Source organism: Typopeltis vanoorti, chromosome 7 (genome assembly GCF_054136105.1).
Source record: "Typopeltis vanoorti isolate ZY-2024b chromosome 7, IOZ_Tvanoo_1.0, whole genome shotgun sequence".
Lineage (NCBI taxonomy): Eukaryota > Metazoa > Arthropoda > Arachnida > Uropygi > Thelyphonidae > Typopeltis > Typopeltis vanoorti.
The window spans coordinates 112,076,786-112,093,851 of record NC_143555.1 but is presented as its reverse complement, the minus strand read 5'-3'; the positions used below and the strand labels follow the sequence as shown (position 1 = coordinate 112,093,851).

Below are 17,066 nucleotides of genomic sequence, written 5' to 3'. Positions count from 1 at the left end.
GTTGTGCGTAGTTGACATTGAATTGTTTTTATATGTACTTTTTTTTTTTTTTTTTCATTTCAAAATCATTTCTAGTATTCCTGTGCAATAACTTGCCAACAATCTTTTTTTCAAAAATAAAATAATAACTAGCAAACGTGCAATTTACTCGATAGTTAATTTTCCTTATCTTTACTTTTCATTTTATATAATTTTTTTGTATTCTCTTTAATGTTGATGTGACCTCATTAAACGTTAAATTAAACAGTATTAAAATCACGAAATAGTTAAGCATTTTTATATACTTTCAATAGCTGAGCGATGTTTTTTTTTTATATATATATACTGAAAAGTAAACGGAGATACGGCTAATAGCATTTAAAACAATTGCAGCCGTACATCACTGAATAAATGACATAATGAAAGATATTGCTTTTCAGTATGCAACGTCATTCCTCTGATATACACGAAAGTGAAAGTGTATGTGTTTATCAGCTTTAAACGCTAAAAAAACATTTCCCTAACAACTGTGCCGTTTCAAGGTCGAAATGTCAGATAATAAAACTGAGAAAGGACATTAAAAATAAACAACCTTGAAAATAGGACCACTCTATCTATCCTTTGTTATTATCGGTAGAATGTTTTCCTATTCCATGATTGATGTAATGTACACCATTTGCCGCAGTAGTTTCGTTGGAAGAAATCAAGGCAGACTGAGTGACCTTGGCCTTCAACAACTCCGCGGGCGCGCACGCGCCTCCGGTCATATTGCACATCTTCGAGCGGATAGAAGCGGTCATTTCGGGAATCCTGGCAACAAGTGTAATCTATGACCTTTAATGGTGACGTGGTCATTAGGTCTGATAGTTAATAAAAAAAAAATAAAGTTTATGTGAGTGACTCTAATATCGAGGACATCTCAATAAGGAAAAATAACAGAAACAGGAAATGTTTTCCACATTACTACTACTACGCATATACGTAAAACACACAAGGTGGAGTAGTACGCAATATAAGCAACAGATCAAGGAAGCATTAGATAAATTAAATTTAGTTGCTTGTCTTCATACGTTTTTCTAATAATATACAGTGAATAGAATACCCAAATAAGAGGCAAGTAAAAAGTATGCGCCACTTGAGAATGACAAAATATTTGTCCTGCAATGGGTGCAACATATGTTTTGGCTATTATATATGTTTTTAATATAAATATAAATTCCAGTAAAAGATGGATCGAATTATTTGCGTTTATCGTTGGGTGGCCTGACACCTGACGGCGAAAATCGTCACATTGCAAATCCTTATTTTTATCATTGTAATGATAATTATAATTCGTTATTTTAAAAGTAATTTTTTTTTCTTTTTAAATTAGAAATTAATTTATGTTACTTTGAGAGCAGTATTTGCACAATTGTTTTGTGACTACCTTTGGGAGGGGACTATATCTAGAATTATGTGATATCACAAAGGAGCCGAAGTTGTTTTCAGTATTTTTGAATATTTTAGGATTTTTACATTAGAAAGCAGCAGATTAATACTTTAAAAAATATTAAAATATTTTTTAAATTATAAAAAAATTTCCTACCCTTTTAAAAATTTTGAAATTTTTTAGAAAAACAAACAAACTCGCACACCATTATTGTTTATGTACACTAATTTATCGTAAATATAATAAAAAGAAAACTTAATATCTTTGAAATATATTTATTAAATGCTTAAAAATATGGATTTTGAAATATTTATTTATTTACTTTTGGTTAATGATATCATAGTATATTTAATTGGCAATATAAATATTTTACTTTAGGCTTGTCCTCTGAACCCAGCAACACATATAGTGGAAAACAGTTCATCACACATCATGGAGGATTTCTCAGAGAGGTTTTCTCCTGCAATACGAGGAGTTGTTGAATTTGCAAAAAGGATTCCAGGGTTTAGCTTACTAGCACAGGATGATCAAGTAACCTTACTGAAGGTAGGAATAATAATTTTTTTTTTTTTGTGCATTTTGTTTTCACTTAAAGGCATTATCATGTATTATTTAATATTCAATTAAGATATTGTTATAAAAATTCTTAAATAATATTATAAATTATTATGAGAAACAAAAATACCTTATATTCCCTTAATGCTTCTTGAAGACTTAGTTTCTATAATCACATGGTGTAAATGTTTCTTGAGTGTGAAGTATGACTGCCATCACAATGAATTTAATATCGAAAAAATTGTTTTTCCAATTCTAGATTCATAGTTCAAATATTATAGAAGGCTGCTTGTTTTTCTGAAATAAGAGGCAAACATTACAATTAATTGTCTAGGCAACTGAAAGTAGCATTTATCTCAAATATTTCTTTATCATTTTTGTCTGTCCTTAATATTCATGGATTCATCAATGATCCATTCACCAAGATCCATCTAAAAAGATGTCTTTGGTTGTTGAATCATTGATGAATCCAAATATAAAAATATCATTATTAAATATTGCAATAGCTAAGATATTGAAATGCAGTATCAAACACACAAGGAACTTAATGATATGACGATTCCCAAAGAAAACATCAAATGATTATTTCCTGTAATATAAGATTGTACCTATGTTTTATATCATCTTAGGCCATCAGTTAGTTTAATCTGAAATAGCTATTTTTTTTTAAATAAACTTATTTCTTTGAGATTTCTTGTTTTTTAATAATTATTTTAAGTATCACCAGCAAAATGAATAAATTTATGCTCATTTTTAGTAACATACTCACTTTTTTTTATACAGGCTGGAGTATTTGAAGTACTTCTGGTTCGCCTTGCTTGTATGTTTGATTCCCAAGCTAATTTTTTGATCTGCTTGAATGGACAAGTATTAAGAAGAGAGAGTTTACATTCTGCTAGCAATGCTCGATTTCTTTTAGATTCGATGTTTGATTTTGCTGAGAGACTGAATTCTCTTCACCTTTCAGACAGTGACCTGGGACTTTTCTGTGCAGTAGTAGTAATTACAGCAGGTAAGAAATCTCAACTACATCTTCTGTTTGATATTACTGCACATATAAAGTCATTAGTTAACTTTTTTACATTAGTGTTGATATTTAGAAATTTAAGATGACTTATTTTAATAAATATCATTTCCAGATATAGGAAATAATGATTTACACATATTAATAAAAGACTATATATTGAAATACAATTTTATTGTGTATTGATAATATTTATACTAAATATTAGTATAAAGCTATCATTGCTGTTTATGTTTTAGTCCTTATAGATAACTTTTAATTTTATAGTTATTCTTCTAAAATAAAAAAAAATGCAATTCATATTTTAATTGTTATTAAATGCATTATTGAATTTTAACTATTATGAAATTAATATATACTTTAAATATTCAGAAAAGTACTGAAAATCCAAATTTTCATTATTCTTTATACCAGTCCATATCTGGCTAGTTTTGTGCTACAATAATTTATAAAAAAAAACTGAGATACTTAGATTAATCATGTTAATATCTTATCTGTACCAATCTTAAACTTATAATTTTTCTATTTATCTTGCAGATCGTCCTGGACTACGCAATACGGAACTTGTGCAAAAAATTCAGAAAAAACTGATGGAAGTTCTTCAGAAATCTGTTAGTTCTAACCATCCAGAAAACCCTACAGTCTTTGCTGAGCTAATGAAAAAGATACCTGATTTAAGAACACTGAACACTCTTCATTCAGAGAAGCTACTCGCTTATAAGATGGAACCACACAATCAAACTGAAGCTATGGGACCACAGTCAGCAGTCACAACAACTGTGAGTTCTTCCATCTACCCTGGAATTACTCCAGATATTTGGAGTCAGTATGCCAGCATGGTTGCTCAACAGTATCCTTTTAATGAAGAAGACAATCGCTGCACATCTCCAGGACAACAAAGTCAGCATGGTGGAAGTACAACTGGTAGTGAGTGGAGTACTACTGATTCAAAGGATGGTCATGATCTTGTTGGAAGTCCTCATTCTGTAGGTGGTCATGATCTTGTGGGAAGTCCTCACTCTGTTGGCAGTGGTATCTCCACAGATGATGTTAAAAGTCCAATTCGATCATCATCATTTTCAAGCACTAGGAGTTATGAGAGTGAATGTATCTGGTCAGGAGAAGGTGGTCAGACTCCTGAGTTGCAAGCTCTTCCAAAGAGAAGAGAAAACATGGAACATGGAAATAGCTCTGGAGATGAAAGTTATTATACAGACAGTCCAATTAAGGGAACAAAACTTCACAGAGTAGATTCACCTACAGATTCTGGTATTGAAAGTGGAAAGGAACATGGCTTAAGTACAACTCCTACAATATCTGTGTGTTCCAGTCCCCATTCATCAATCGAAGAAAAAGTGAAAGATATTCTTGAAACTGATGTCCCTGCACAACATGAACCAATTGAGGACATGCCAGTTTTAAAACGAGCATTACAAGCTCCTCCATTAGTTAATAGTAATATGTTAATGGATGAAGCATATCGACATCACAAAAAATTCAGAGCTTTACGAAGAGATGTTGAGAGCCCCTCCAGCCCTTCTGGACTGTCTTTAGCTAGTTCCCATAGTACATTAGTGAAAACTTTGGAACAAGCCCCTCGATATCTAAGTGAACAGCAATTGAAACGTACTGATCTTATTCATAACATTATCATGAGGACTGAAACTGTATCTGTTCAAGTTGGACAGCAGCAGCAGCAGCAACAACAACAACAACAGCAGCAGCAGGAGATGCCTCTTGCAAATGCTCCTAGTGTGCAATTGAGTAACAATTTTTCTTATGGCATTCCTAGTGCAAGTCCCAACTCTGTACCGCCCACCCTTGTGCCTACGTCGACCACCCAAACCTCAAAAAGTGTGTGTCCACAAGGTTACTACATTCCGCATAATAATGTGGCAGTTCCATGTTATTCTGCTGCCTCATCTGTTTCTTGGCCATTTGTAGCATCACCTTCAACGGTCACAATGGTAGCAAGTCCTGGTCAAGTTCGGACACAGTACAATGGTGACCATTCATCAACCGTTCCATCAATGACAACAGTCCCACAACAAGTAGCATCATCAGTGGCTGGTGTATCCATTGCAAGTGCTTCACCACAGCCAGTAACACCTAGACTGATGTACAATCCCCGGTCACCAGTTGCATCATCACCTCCACTAGTCATGCCTACAATTATGGCACCTCCAACTTCCTCCAATATTAATAATAGTCATCAAGAGACTTGTCTTGCAATAGTACCTTTCCCAGTATCAACACAAAGCTTCCACAGTGATGCCACAGAGGCCCAGCCTTTAAATTTATCAAAGAAATCTATGTCCCCTCCAGCATTAAAAATCAATTTGTGATTATAGTATTTCAAACCCTCCCAAAATGCCAGTAATGTGATGGTGTGATCATGCTGTACCAGAATCTGCTCGAACTGCACTTGTGGTTGCCATCCATAAACTGTGCCATCAAATCATACCAATCCAGAGATGTGCTCCAACAATCTGTGTGTGTGTGTGTGTGTGTGTGTGTGTGTGTGTGTGTGTGTGTGTGTGTGTGTGTGTGTGTGTGTGTGTGTGTGTGTGTGCATGTGTGTGTGTGTGAGTATTAATGGCAGTCAAATGCAGTGGGCCATAGCAATTGCTTCTGTGTAAATATGCCCATTTTGTATTTCTATCCGTAATCATATGAACAAATTGGACATTCAGTGTGTAGTGTTTCTGTACAGCATTTTGAGCTTGACAATTACAGTAAAAGTGCACCCAAAGATTGGAACATATGCCATGTTCAGCTGATTTCTTTTGGTGGTGCATAATGGGACGTTTTTTTTGATAGTCTTGTACAAAATATGTATTAAGGGTTGGTAGAGGTGGAGAGGGCTTGGGTTCGGAGGAAGTGGGACCGTTAGATTGTAGAAAATTAAGAGGTGTTGCTTCCGTGTAAATATTTGTGTTGTATTTTCTTTGTCGCCTCACTGTTAACTTAAGAATCAACATTCAGAGCGGACAGTGCAAAATATTCGTTCGACGAACAGTATTTCATTCACCCTTGTTGTGAACTATACATGTATTTCAACATGTTTTAGTGGTTGGTTAGTGTTGTCATCCTAACCCTCCCTACCCCCCCCCCCCTTAGATAGCTGAAAATCAAATCGCTATTTAATTTTGACGATCTCATTGTGGTTCTAAAAGTAACCACATGGTCTTGTCATGTGATCTTACATTTGTTACCATGTCACTAAAATAAAGATTTTTTCTGAGTGGATTCTCTTAGTATTACTTTACTGAATTTGTTTCTCTGTCTTTATATATACAAAGTAATATACAGAACATTATATACCATATTATTTTCTCAAATGTCATAGTTAAATTAAGAAACTTTGGAAGGATGTTAGCATGAGTATTTATTAGATGTTCTCAATACAACCTGAATTATGTTACTTGAAGTGACATGCTATGACAAATGTATGCATATGTGCCAGTCATCCTTAAATATAATATTTATCAGTAAGAAAAATTCAAAATAATTCCAAAAGATGCTAATATTTATTTTTCAGACAGTATGCTCTTATTGCATATATGATATATAGAAACCAGCATATTCAACTTAGTTTTGTCATTCAGGAAATATCAGTATTTTAAGCATCATATGTATCAGCATTAACCAATTTTAATATCTGTGGTATTTTGGACATTGCAATTTTTTTTTTTTTTTTTATAGATGCCCAAAATATTTTGCAAGGCTTTTCCTTCCAAAAGTTTGTAACATCAGTGCACAAGGTCTGGAAACTTTACATAAATAAAATGTCTCTGAAGACACTACTCAGTTTAATAATTTGATGATCAGCTGCAATCTTAGGAAAGAATGATTTGCAAAATATAAATCATAATTTAAAACGTTTTCTGAAGTATTTCAGAAAACTTTAATTAATTACCTTTTTGATAATTGCTCATTCTTAGTTTTCTCAGAATTTTATTTTGGTGCATGAATAAAATAATAAAAAATTACCCTAAACAATGACATTATTATAATAAAAGAGTAGAAAAAATTATCATAAAATGCAAAATTAATAGCAGCTATCTTTTGCAGAACAAAGCTGCGATTCATTTGGTGCATATTAGGTTTTTTGCATTGATCTATAGGAAACTTATTCTAAGACAAAAATGTCTTTTGGGATAGGGTATGTGTGTGTGTGTGTGTGTGTGAAGTGGGGAGGATAGATTGATAAAATTCTAATATAAACAGACTGATTAAAAATTTAATTTAAAATCAGGTTAAAGAGTAATACTTTTTATATTCGCATACAGTAAGCTACATGGTATCTCGTCAAGCTGCCTTATTAATCTACTATACTGTCATCAGCTGTGACGAAAGCTCAAAACAACTAGCCTGTGTGAAAAAAAAAAAAGTTTTCTTAGCTGCCAGGAATTACAATGTATTTTTTATTTTAGAAAGAGAGTGGTGGAGGATAGTTTTTTAAAATCTAAATCAAAACAATGTTTGCACTGGGTGCTTAGTCCCCCTTTGCCTCAAATAGCTGTGATGATATGTGCTCCTTAGTAGATGTCTAGGTAACTTGCAGCAAAGGTGGTTTGAGCTTCCAGTATAATGCAGATTTTTTTAATTATTTGTACTAAAATTTCATTTATTTTCCTCTCTTGTCATTGCACATAAAATACTATCAGTATGCAGAATTTCAGCTAGAAAGTGATCTGTTAGATATGTGCTCATTCAATTGGCTCCCCTTACAATGAATAAATTAAAATGTAACTTCTTCTTCTGTACTCTGTATGGTAGTTTTAAAAAAATCATCTGCCACTCATCTTTTTTTTGTTATTATTATTTATTTTTATAACTAAGCATATCCAGGATTCGCATACAGTATAACAGGAGAAATAAAAATTTCAGTTGGAAATATTAATCCTATTTTGTCAGAAAAAATTCCTTCCAAGTAATAGGAATCATGCTACTGGAATTTTTTTTTTCTTTTTCTTTTTTCCTGTTCTAATCATATGGGGGGGGGGGGGAAAACAAAAGGAAAATTCTAATATTGTTGACTAAAATCTTTACTTTTCCTGTTATAGAGGGGAATATATATTATGTAACCATTATTCAACATTTCCAGCATTCATAAATTATCTATGTAACTTACTGTATATAAAATAAGAAAAAAAATGCACCATATCAATTTAAGTATTATAATAAAATCAAGATGGAAAAGGAGTGAAAAAAACAAATTTCGCTTAGTGTAAGCTAAATAAGAGCTGCAATTTTCCATTTATTTATTTTTTATTAATTCACTGAGTTCATAAATTTGAGAACTAATGTTCTCTCAATAACTTGATGACTGGAGCTTGAGTTCATGCACTATAATTACATTCTGAAAACTATGTTAAAAAATTTTCATATTTTACCAAAAAATTTCAGCTGTGAATAACTTTTTTAAAAACAGGCTGATTAAAAATATATGCAAGGGAATATTATAATGTTAAAATTACATGTAATTTCAGAGATGCTTTGGATATGTAGATTTTGAAATTTTGCTTTCATGCTCAAATATCATTTCATATTAAAAATTCGTCTGAGCAAGATGTTAGAGAGAAAAATTATGATATGTAATATATGTCCAATAATATAATGATTTGTACATGATATCAATTATTAAAATCAAACTACATTATAACTTTGCTAAAGACTTTAATTTTAAAAAAAATTATTTATCTTTTTCTATTTCACCTAAACACTTTTCTTATCAAAATTCAAAGACAATAATCATATTAAAAATCAATGTTAATAATCATAACAGCTATTAGCATGTAATTATTGTAAATTGATAAAAATTAAATTTGTCATTACGCGGTTACATTGTCCTGATAAAAGAGATGCTGAGCGAGCTAAATATGTGCTGTTATATGACCTAAAATTTATGGTGTAATCATCTAATGCCAAAAGCACCTTCTGATCAATCTATAAAACATAAACCTAGCTCTCAAATTAAAAAAATATATTCCTATGAATATCAAACTTATTCCCTTTAAACTTATTGAAAAATATCCTATCCTAATAATTAGAATAGGCATTTGGAAATAAACTGTGATACTGCAAAGACTGCTGTTAAACATAATAAGTAATTTATATATGTTTTCTTTGAGGAAGGCTAAATCATAAAAACCTATAAATATGTGGAAGGGAAACAAAAAAATGCATGTACATACATGCTGCTCATTTTTACTTCATTGAGAATTCAGTCCAAACCCACTGTTATTAGGAAAATGCAAGTACATAACATAATACGAGATATTGCAATAATGCAATTGCTGCATCACTTAATGGGTCCAAATGTTAAATTATCGGCATTAAGCATATAAATGTTTGCTGTTAACTCATCTAATTTTTCATAAAATTAAATGAAGCTTAGCATTGCTTTTAGTTCATTTTCATATCTTGTATGGTCTAGTTCTTGCAAGCATTTTCCAAGTCTTCCACTTCTATTGGAAGTGGAAGACTTGGAATATTTTTTTATGTGAATTCCAACCTCAGAACATTGTAGACCTATTGTACATTCTGGGTCATCTGGTTGCACCTGGACAGTATTAATGTTGCCTGGTTGGCCAAATGGTTAACATATCCACTCTCCGGCTACCATGCTGGGGATTCATATCCCACTGTGAGCATCAATGTGTGTGTGGTTGGCTTTAGATGGGAGAAGAATTTCATTGCCAAATGTCAGATCTCCACTTAATGGAGGCCTGAAGTGGCTTGAAAAATTTCCATGTTTGATTTGTAGAGTAGCATTTCCAGATCAGGTAAAAAATGAACAAAATATACAAAAAATAAAACTAGAAAAAATATAATGGATTTCATGTTTTCTGTCTTTTGTGGGAGTCACATAAAAAACGTCCTGTAATAAATACTCGGCAGATATTTATATGCTTTAGAGTTTTTAACATAACTGCATAGAGAGTGCTAATTAAAGGGCATTTACATCCATAAATCATTTGCAAGTACAGATTGAATAGACAGATTATAAGCATTGAGTAAACTTTTGTCATTGGGTTTTCACAAATTCTGATGTTCATTCACCCATGAAGCAATGTTTACTCAAAATGGAGTGAAGAATGCTCATAATGAGCAGTTAGGACACTGGTGAAAATCCCTAATCAGCACAAAACTAATTTTCAACATTAATATTTGGTAAAAGCAATATATATTGTCTTTGTGGAAACCAATTAACTGGGCTATATATATGTGCAGTAATTGTCTCAGTAGGAAAATACATCCTCAGAATGAGTTGTGAAATCTTTTAGGAGGATGGCCTTTTACTCAAACAGAAGAGTATTTCCATCAGATAGAGCTCTAATGTACATTTTTCCAAGTGAACCAATGCTATCCCAACCAACTGAATGTTCAAGGACATTCTTACCATTGACCAGCAGTATCTTCAACTTTAACCATTTAGACTTGGATCTGAGGTCACATGAAAGAATTAGTCTAAGTGCAGAAAGTTAGCAACAGGGATACATTGCATTAAAAATTTTGGATGCAACAAGCTATATTTGAGATGACCAGCCAATGACAGAACATTGCAATCTAATGACTGCACTGTTCTATTGTTGGTTCTATCTGTATTTCATCCCATCGAAGAATGATGAGATGACATACTGATCCAAGCAGCTATTTTGATTTAGAAGAGTATGCAACAATACAATTGACTTAATGATTAGGTTAACCTAATCATTAAGTCAAATTCTCAAACTCACCTGCTATCTGCACTGAAGCTTTATATTTTTGTCCATGGCCTTGGAATATACATTTAGAATTTTATTTATTAGTATTCTGCACATCCCTCTTTTGGGATTATTTCAAAATTGGTATTCATTAGGTTGGTCAAATTAATGCTATATTTACATCAGAGAAATTGTTAATATTATTATTATCATTATGACATGACACCTTGAAATCCCAGGACTCAGTTGGAGGCTACCATACTTCACTGTAAAGCGGCCTCCCATTACATGATTCATGTTCTCTAGCTGGTTTTCCCATTTTGCATGATATGCTTTATTGGTTGAGAATTTATAAAATCTTTAACTTTCTCAAGTGAAGTCCATAAAAATATATCAAAATATTCAGATAGTAATATTTTGACACCTTCTTATGATGCCTTCTATATCTACTACACTTATGGCTGGCTATCTTTGGTAATTTATGTAACATCTTTCCAAAATCCATAATGTTAAAAATTTTAAGGGACATTTTTTTTAACTTTGATTTAATACCTTTGAAGTAATATGATGAAATATAGCATACTTTTAACTGATTAAAAAAAAAATGAATAGATCTTTTAATGCAATAACAAGTTCTGATTACTACTTTTGTGTCATATTTCTATTTAAGGGGGGAAAAAAATTAAATATTAAAAATTAAAGAAATTTTTAATTTCTTTGATTTCAGAACAAGATTACATTTGTGCCTGAATAAAGTGTTAATATTATTTCAAAATTAAAATTTAAAAAAAAAATGAAAATATCAGTGTGCAGTTTTGCAATATGTGTAAATAGGTACATTCATTTTGTCCTTCGGTTTTCTCATCTGTACTTAAGACTGAGTTTCTGCAATGTCTGAGAGTTTCATTAAAATTTGTCAAGCAATCTGAATTTTGGGTTCAATCAAAACCATTTTTAGTGTTAAGATTATTCCAAACAAAACAAAATAAAAATATATGTTCCAAATGATAATAGTGAGGACAGCACAGCATATTATGGCAATGACCTGAAGGACACTGAGATTTAGGAGTTATGGTTCCATTGTATGTTATGGTTCCATTCCAAGATGTTATGGTTCCATTGTATTCTATTGTGCACAGCCTTGGTCACCTGATTTTCAAAATGTTAAAGAGATATCTGAAAGGGTTCAGAGACGATTGACTACGGTGATTTCTGGTCTCTTGAATGTACAAATCCATGAGTGGGAAGACAGATGGAGGAAATGCAATTTCAGACACTGGTGGATAGGAGGGGGGGTGATATGATCGAGACATATAAGTTATAGATTAATGTGGTAGATGTTTTACACAGAATGAGGAAAGACAGGAGGAGGACAAAAGGTCATCCCTGGAATCTGTATAAGAAGGACGTGACAAGAGGGATAAGGAGCAGATTTTTTGCATGGAGAGTGGTGGGTGATTGGAATACATTACCTGAGAGTGTATTGAATGTGGAGCTAGTGAATATATTTAAGAACGGTATGATAAACTGCATGTGTGATAGTGGACTTCCTGCAATGAGTCTTTTGACTCCATGGAGGCGTAAGCCAAAAACAGCTTAGGTTCAACTGTTGTGATATGAATGATCACTATGCAAGGATGTCATTGCAAAATGGATCTTTTTATGATTGTCTCAGATCATTTCATTGGATATCTCATTACAGAGCTGGCTTGGTTGGCTGAGTGGAGGTAGCGTATCTGCTCTCCAGTCAAAAGGCTGCAAGTTTGCATTCCTCCTAGGGTATGGATATGGATGTTTGTGATTATCTTTCACCATACATTCATTCCTACAAATATATAAACTCTCTCAATATGGAGTGGGTAACCATGGAAAAGTGGACGTTTACCCAGCAGTGGGGAAGATACAAGCTGAATAGCATCATCTCATTACAGAAATTGAAATGAATGCACTCGAGAAAACTAGAATTTTCTTCAGAGCATACATGACTAGAATGGAGGTCGTAAGTGAGAATGATTGTATGACAGGTGTTGTAGGAGATATGTAGCCTCCCTTGATGACTCTCTTGTAATAATAATAATAAGTACTTTGATGAGAGTGGTACGGTGTGCTAGCACCTTTATTAACAGTGACATATGGATGCGATGTCGTTCTGTTCATCTTTACCGATAGCTATTGCTTTGCAAAAAAAAAAAAAAAAAAAGCGCTGATGCTGATAATAATAAAAATACGAGGGCCCATATATTGATTTCACAAGGAACATTTCTGTAAAAACTGCTCGAAACTCAGGAAGTGTGTGTGTGTGTGTGATCGCCATAACTACACGAAACCTTGCATTAAGATACATGATGACATCATCGATTACTCTCTGTTATCGCAATACCTAAGAACCTTATCACGAAGAGTTTGTAAACGTATATCTTAGAAAATAGTCTTTGAAAGCATGCAGCGTTTTGTCTGCTCTGTCTTCCAAATAAATAACAGTACCCCATTCAGTCCAACTGCAGAATCCATCATTCTAGTAACAAATCCATGAACGTTACTGAAGACATTAAAGTTATGAAGTTCATTAAAGGTCGTGGAGATATTTTATAGCTACACCATTTCCTTTTTAAATTTACGATAAAATATATAGGGCATAAACTTGCCTTAATAAAGTATTTTCATTAAATACTTGTGAAAATTATTTATAATTAAGATTTAATATTTCATAATTAAAATTATAAATTAAGTTAAGGGGATAAAATAATGAGGGATTTATTATCCCCTTAACTTAATAAAAACAAAGATGTTTTTATATTAAGAGCATTGCTTTTTATTTAGAAAAACACTTGCGAAAATATATAAAAATTAATTATAAAAACGCATTTCAATAATTAAAAATTATAATAGGCTGCTCTATTAATCTTCAAAAACCACGAGTTCTGTCTTCAAGTTCAGAATATTTGGTATGTTTCTGTTATTTATCGTATGATGGTAAAATACATATCGAAAATCTGCGTATAACTTTTGACTCCCCAAAAACTGATTTTTTTTAAATATTTTTTTTTTATTTTCCCCCAAAAATGAAGTGTTCTGGAGAGCAGTACGAAACTAGTTGTGCGTTTTTTTTTCTTTTTTTTTTTTAATAAAAACTCGGGTTTTGAATCCGCCATTAGGCATATATAACGTATATAGGCATGAAACTAATTACCTTCCCTCAGATCGTTTCAAACAAAAAACCGAAATCCTCCATCGCAAGAGAAAGCTGATACAGCCTCAATGCTCACAATGAGCGGATAAATTACCCACAATAATCTCATCACCCACAATCTAAAATCCAGATGAAGGGATAAAGAGTCAAGGACTCAGTCCATCAACCAATTAAGTTCAAAGTTCACTAATTACCTTATCCTAAAATTATGGTTACGAAAGCCAATCTGGGTGGGTCGTAGGCCTTGCGCAATTGGTAAGCAATGCGGTTTACTATTAATCAGGGTGACTACCCAGCAAAAATATTTTGCTGGGTAGTCATCACCAACTTATATATATATTCTTTTATGTGATTTTTGTCATACATCGGTTACATTGGTGTATTATGTTTCTCATTGTATTTTACCATCATACGATATAAATAAAAGAAACATACCAAATATTCTGAACTTCCTGGTGGTTTGAAAGTGGGTACTCCAACCAGGGTGGAAGTGGAAGATAAAAGGAATCAGAAATAATAAAGGTGACATGAAAACTAGTTATCACTAGATAAAAGGAATCAGAAAACTAGTTTTCATGTCACATATTAAAGATATTCTAGATGTTTGAAGTAAATAATTTGACAGTGATAGAAAATATTCAAGAGGAATGCCATTGGAGTACATATCAATACTTGAGGTAGAAAAAGCCATCAGAAACATGAAATGTTGAAAGGCAGCTTGAGTGGATGATCGTGGTTTTTGAAGATTTTTGGACTTGAAGATTAATCAAGTAGCCTATTATAATTTTTAATTATTGAAATTTGTTTTTAGAATTAATTTTTATATATTTTCGCAAGTGTTTTTCTAAATAAAAAGCAATGCTATGCTCTTAATATAAAAAATCTTTGTTTTTATATCAAAATACTTTTAAATATAATTTTAATTATGAAATATTAAATCTTAATTATAAATAATTTTCAGAAGTATTTAATGAAAATACTTTATTAAGGCAAGTTTATGCCCTACATATACAGATATATATATATACAGTTGACTTTGAACAACGCAGGGGTTAAAGGTTTCGATACACCACACAGTCAAAAATCTGCGTATCACTTTGGACTCCCAAAATCTGATTTGTTAAAAAAATTATTTATTCATTTTTTATTTTTCTATTTTCCAAAAATGAAGTTCTCGAGAGCAGTACGAAACTAGTTGTGCTTTTTTTTTCTTGTTTTTTTTTAATAATAAACTCGGGTTTTGAATCCGCCATTAGGCATATATAACGTATATATAGGCATGAGACTAATTACCTTATTCTAAAATTATGGTTACGAAAGCCAATCTGGGTGGGTCGTAGGCCTTGCGCATCTGGTAAGCAATCAGGACTACCCAGCAAAAATATTTTGCTGGGTAGTCACCAACTTTCCAACTTATGCAGGAAAAAAGGTACTAGATCTGAAAAAAGGTATTAAATTTTTATTTGCTTTCGTTTCACTCCATTTAGGACATTTTACGCTACTACCTTATTATCATAAATGAACTCAATGTAAAACCGTTAAATTAACACATGTACGACAAATATGAAAAGAAAAAAAGTCAAACTCAACTCACTGTAGTCATTTAGGAGTCCAAGAGCTGTAGTTGTCAATCATCATAACAGAAGTCCCAATTGTAACTCTAGCACTTAACATGTGTATTAATTTATCATATAATTTTTATTCTTATTATTCTTCTTATTATTATTATGACAGCAGGGAGTCCAAAGACTCATCCAGAGAGGGCGCCTACTCTACAACTCTCCTTCTAGTGTTTAAAATAATGTAAGATTAAATTTTCAGTCATTTAATAATATGCTATTTACATATATACAGGGAACAACTCACAAGAAAAACACTGGAAGTATTTATTCATTATTTTTATCAGATTTTGCTAAATTAATTAACTCTTCAGACATAGTAAAATCTGTAACTGATGAATGTTTCAATTTTTCTTTTGTCAAAAGGAGTCCATTCATCAAGGGAGTTTGTAGTTGATTTCTTATTCTATTCTTATTTATTATCACTGCTGAAAATATTCTTTCAGTTGCTGCTGATGAATGAGCGAGGCACAGTACAGCTTTAACTAATGTTGCTAAATTAGGAATTATTTGTTCTCCTACAGCATTTTTCATTTCAAAACTTTATTCCAAAACACAATGAATTCTTGACTTTTTTTCAATGCTTCTACAGTCTGCAATAGTTGCCATTCTCTATCAACGCCCCTAGATATACATTTTCTACGTCTATCTTTTCAATGGGCTCCAAATTATGCTGTGCATCGATAAAAAGTGGTTACTCATGTTAAAATATTTAATTTTTTCACTTGTTTGCATTGTTGTAATGATCTTATAACGCACGAGAAGTGTTTGAATAGCGAAGAATATATTTTCATTGGCTAATACCAGTCGGATTGCGTGAGTATGGGATCGGGGGGAAGAGAAGGTTAGCGAACAGTGAGAGGGAGGAGGGAAAAAAGAGAAATCATGTTTGTGTCATTGAATGTGATCTATGGGGGGGGGGGGGGGGGAGAAGATAAAAATATTAAACGCATATGTCTAACTCGTGTTGTTATTGTTATTATTCGGAAGGTAAAAAGTACTAGATCTGTTGGTGAACGTACTAGAACATTAAAAATTTATAAAAGGTACTAGATCTAGTACGAAAGTACTAGTAGTGGTCACCCTGCTATTGATACAGTTTCTAAGCTATCTATATTGTATAAGAAATTTCCGATTAAAATGAACACACAAAACAATTACGTATTTCAGCAAGTTCTATGCTATCAGTTTTATATTACCGTAATTGGTGGTAACTAAGCTTACTTTCATAATATGTAAAAAATACAATTTTTTTTCCCGTAGTTTATTACTTAATATGTTTACGAACTGTCGGTTAAACATATTATATTTGGAGTTGAGCCAAAATTTTGTTTTGATTCTGGTTAACGATTCAGCTCTCATATAACTGCTAGAAGACCTTACTACTGCACAAAGTTCAAATTTTTGACATAATATTAAAAATTGCACTATTCCAACAGTGTACATTATTCTACGTGAATTCTTTCAGTTTCTGCGAATGTTAATAGTAAATATGAGATGTGTGACCTTCCTTTTGCAATTTCAGCATGGATTTCAAATAACGTGCAGCTTTGTTTGA

The 17,066-nt window shown here is 32.3% G+C and overlaps 1 protein-coding gene across 2 annotated transcripts in view; it reads left to right on the top strand.

Annotated features, from left to right (window-relative positions):
* Eip75B (Ecdysone-induced protein 75B) overlaps window positions 1-6,236 on the top strand; it is an 82,382-nt gene extending 76,146 nt beyond the window's left edge. For both annotated transcript variants that reach the window (XM_090395441.1, XM_090395442.1), the window contains 3 exons: window positions 1,787-1,954; window positions 2,747-2,975; window positions 3,525-6,236. In XM_090395441.1, the coding sequence (XP_090251567.1) occupies window positions 1,787-1,954; window positions 2,747-2,975; window positions 3,525-5,332 (2,205 nt within the window). In that variant the 3' untranslated portion in view covers window positions 5,333-6,236. The remainder of the gene's footprint in view (window positions 1-1,786; window positions 1,955-2,746; window positions 2,976-3,524) is intronic.
* Window positions 6,237-17,066: the final 10,830 nt, after the last annotated feature.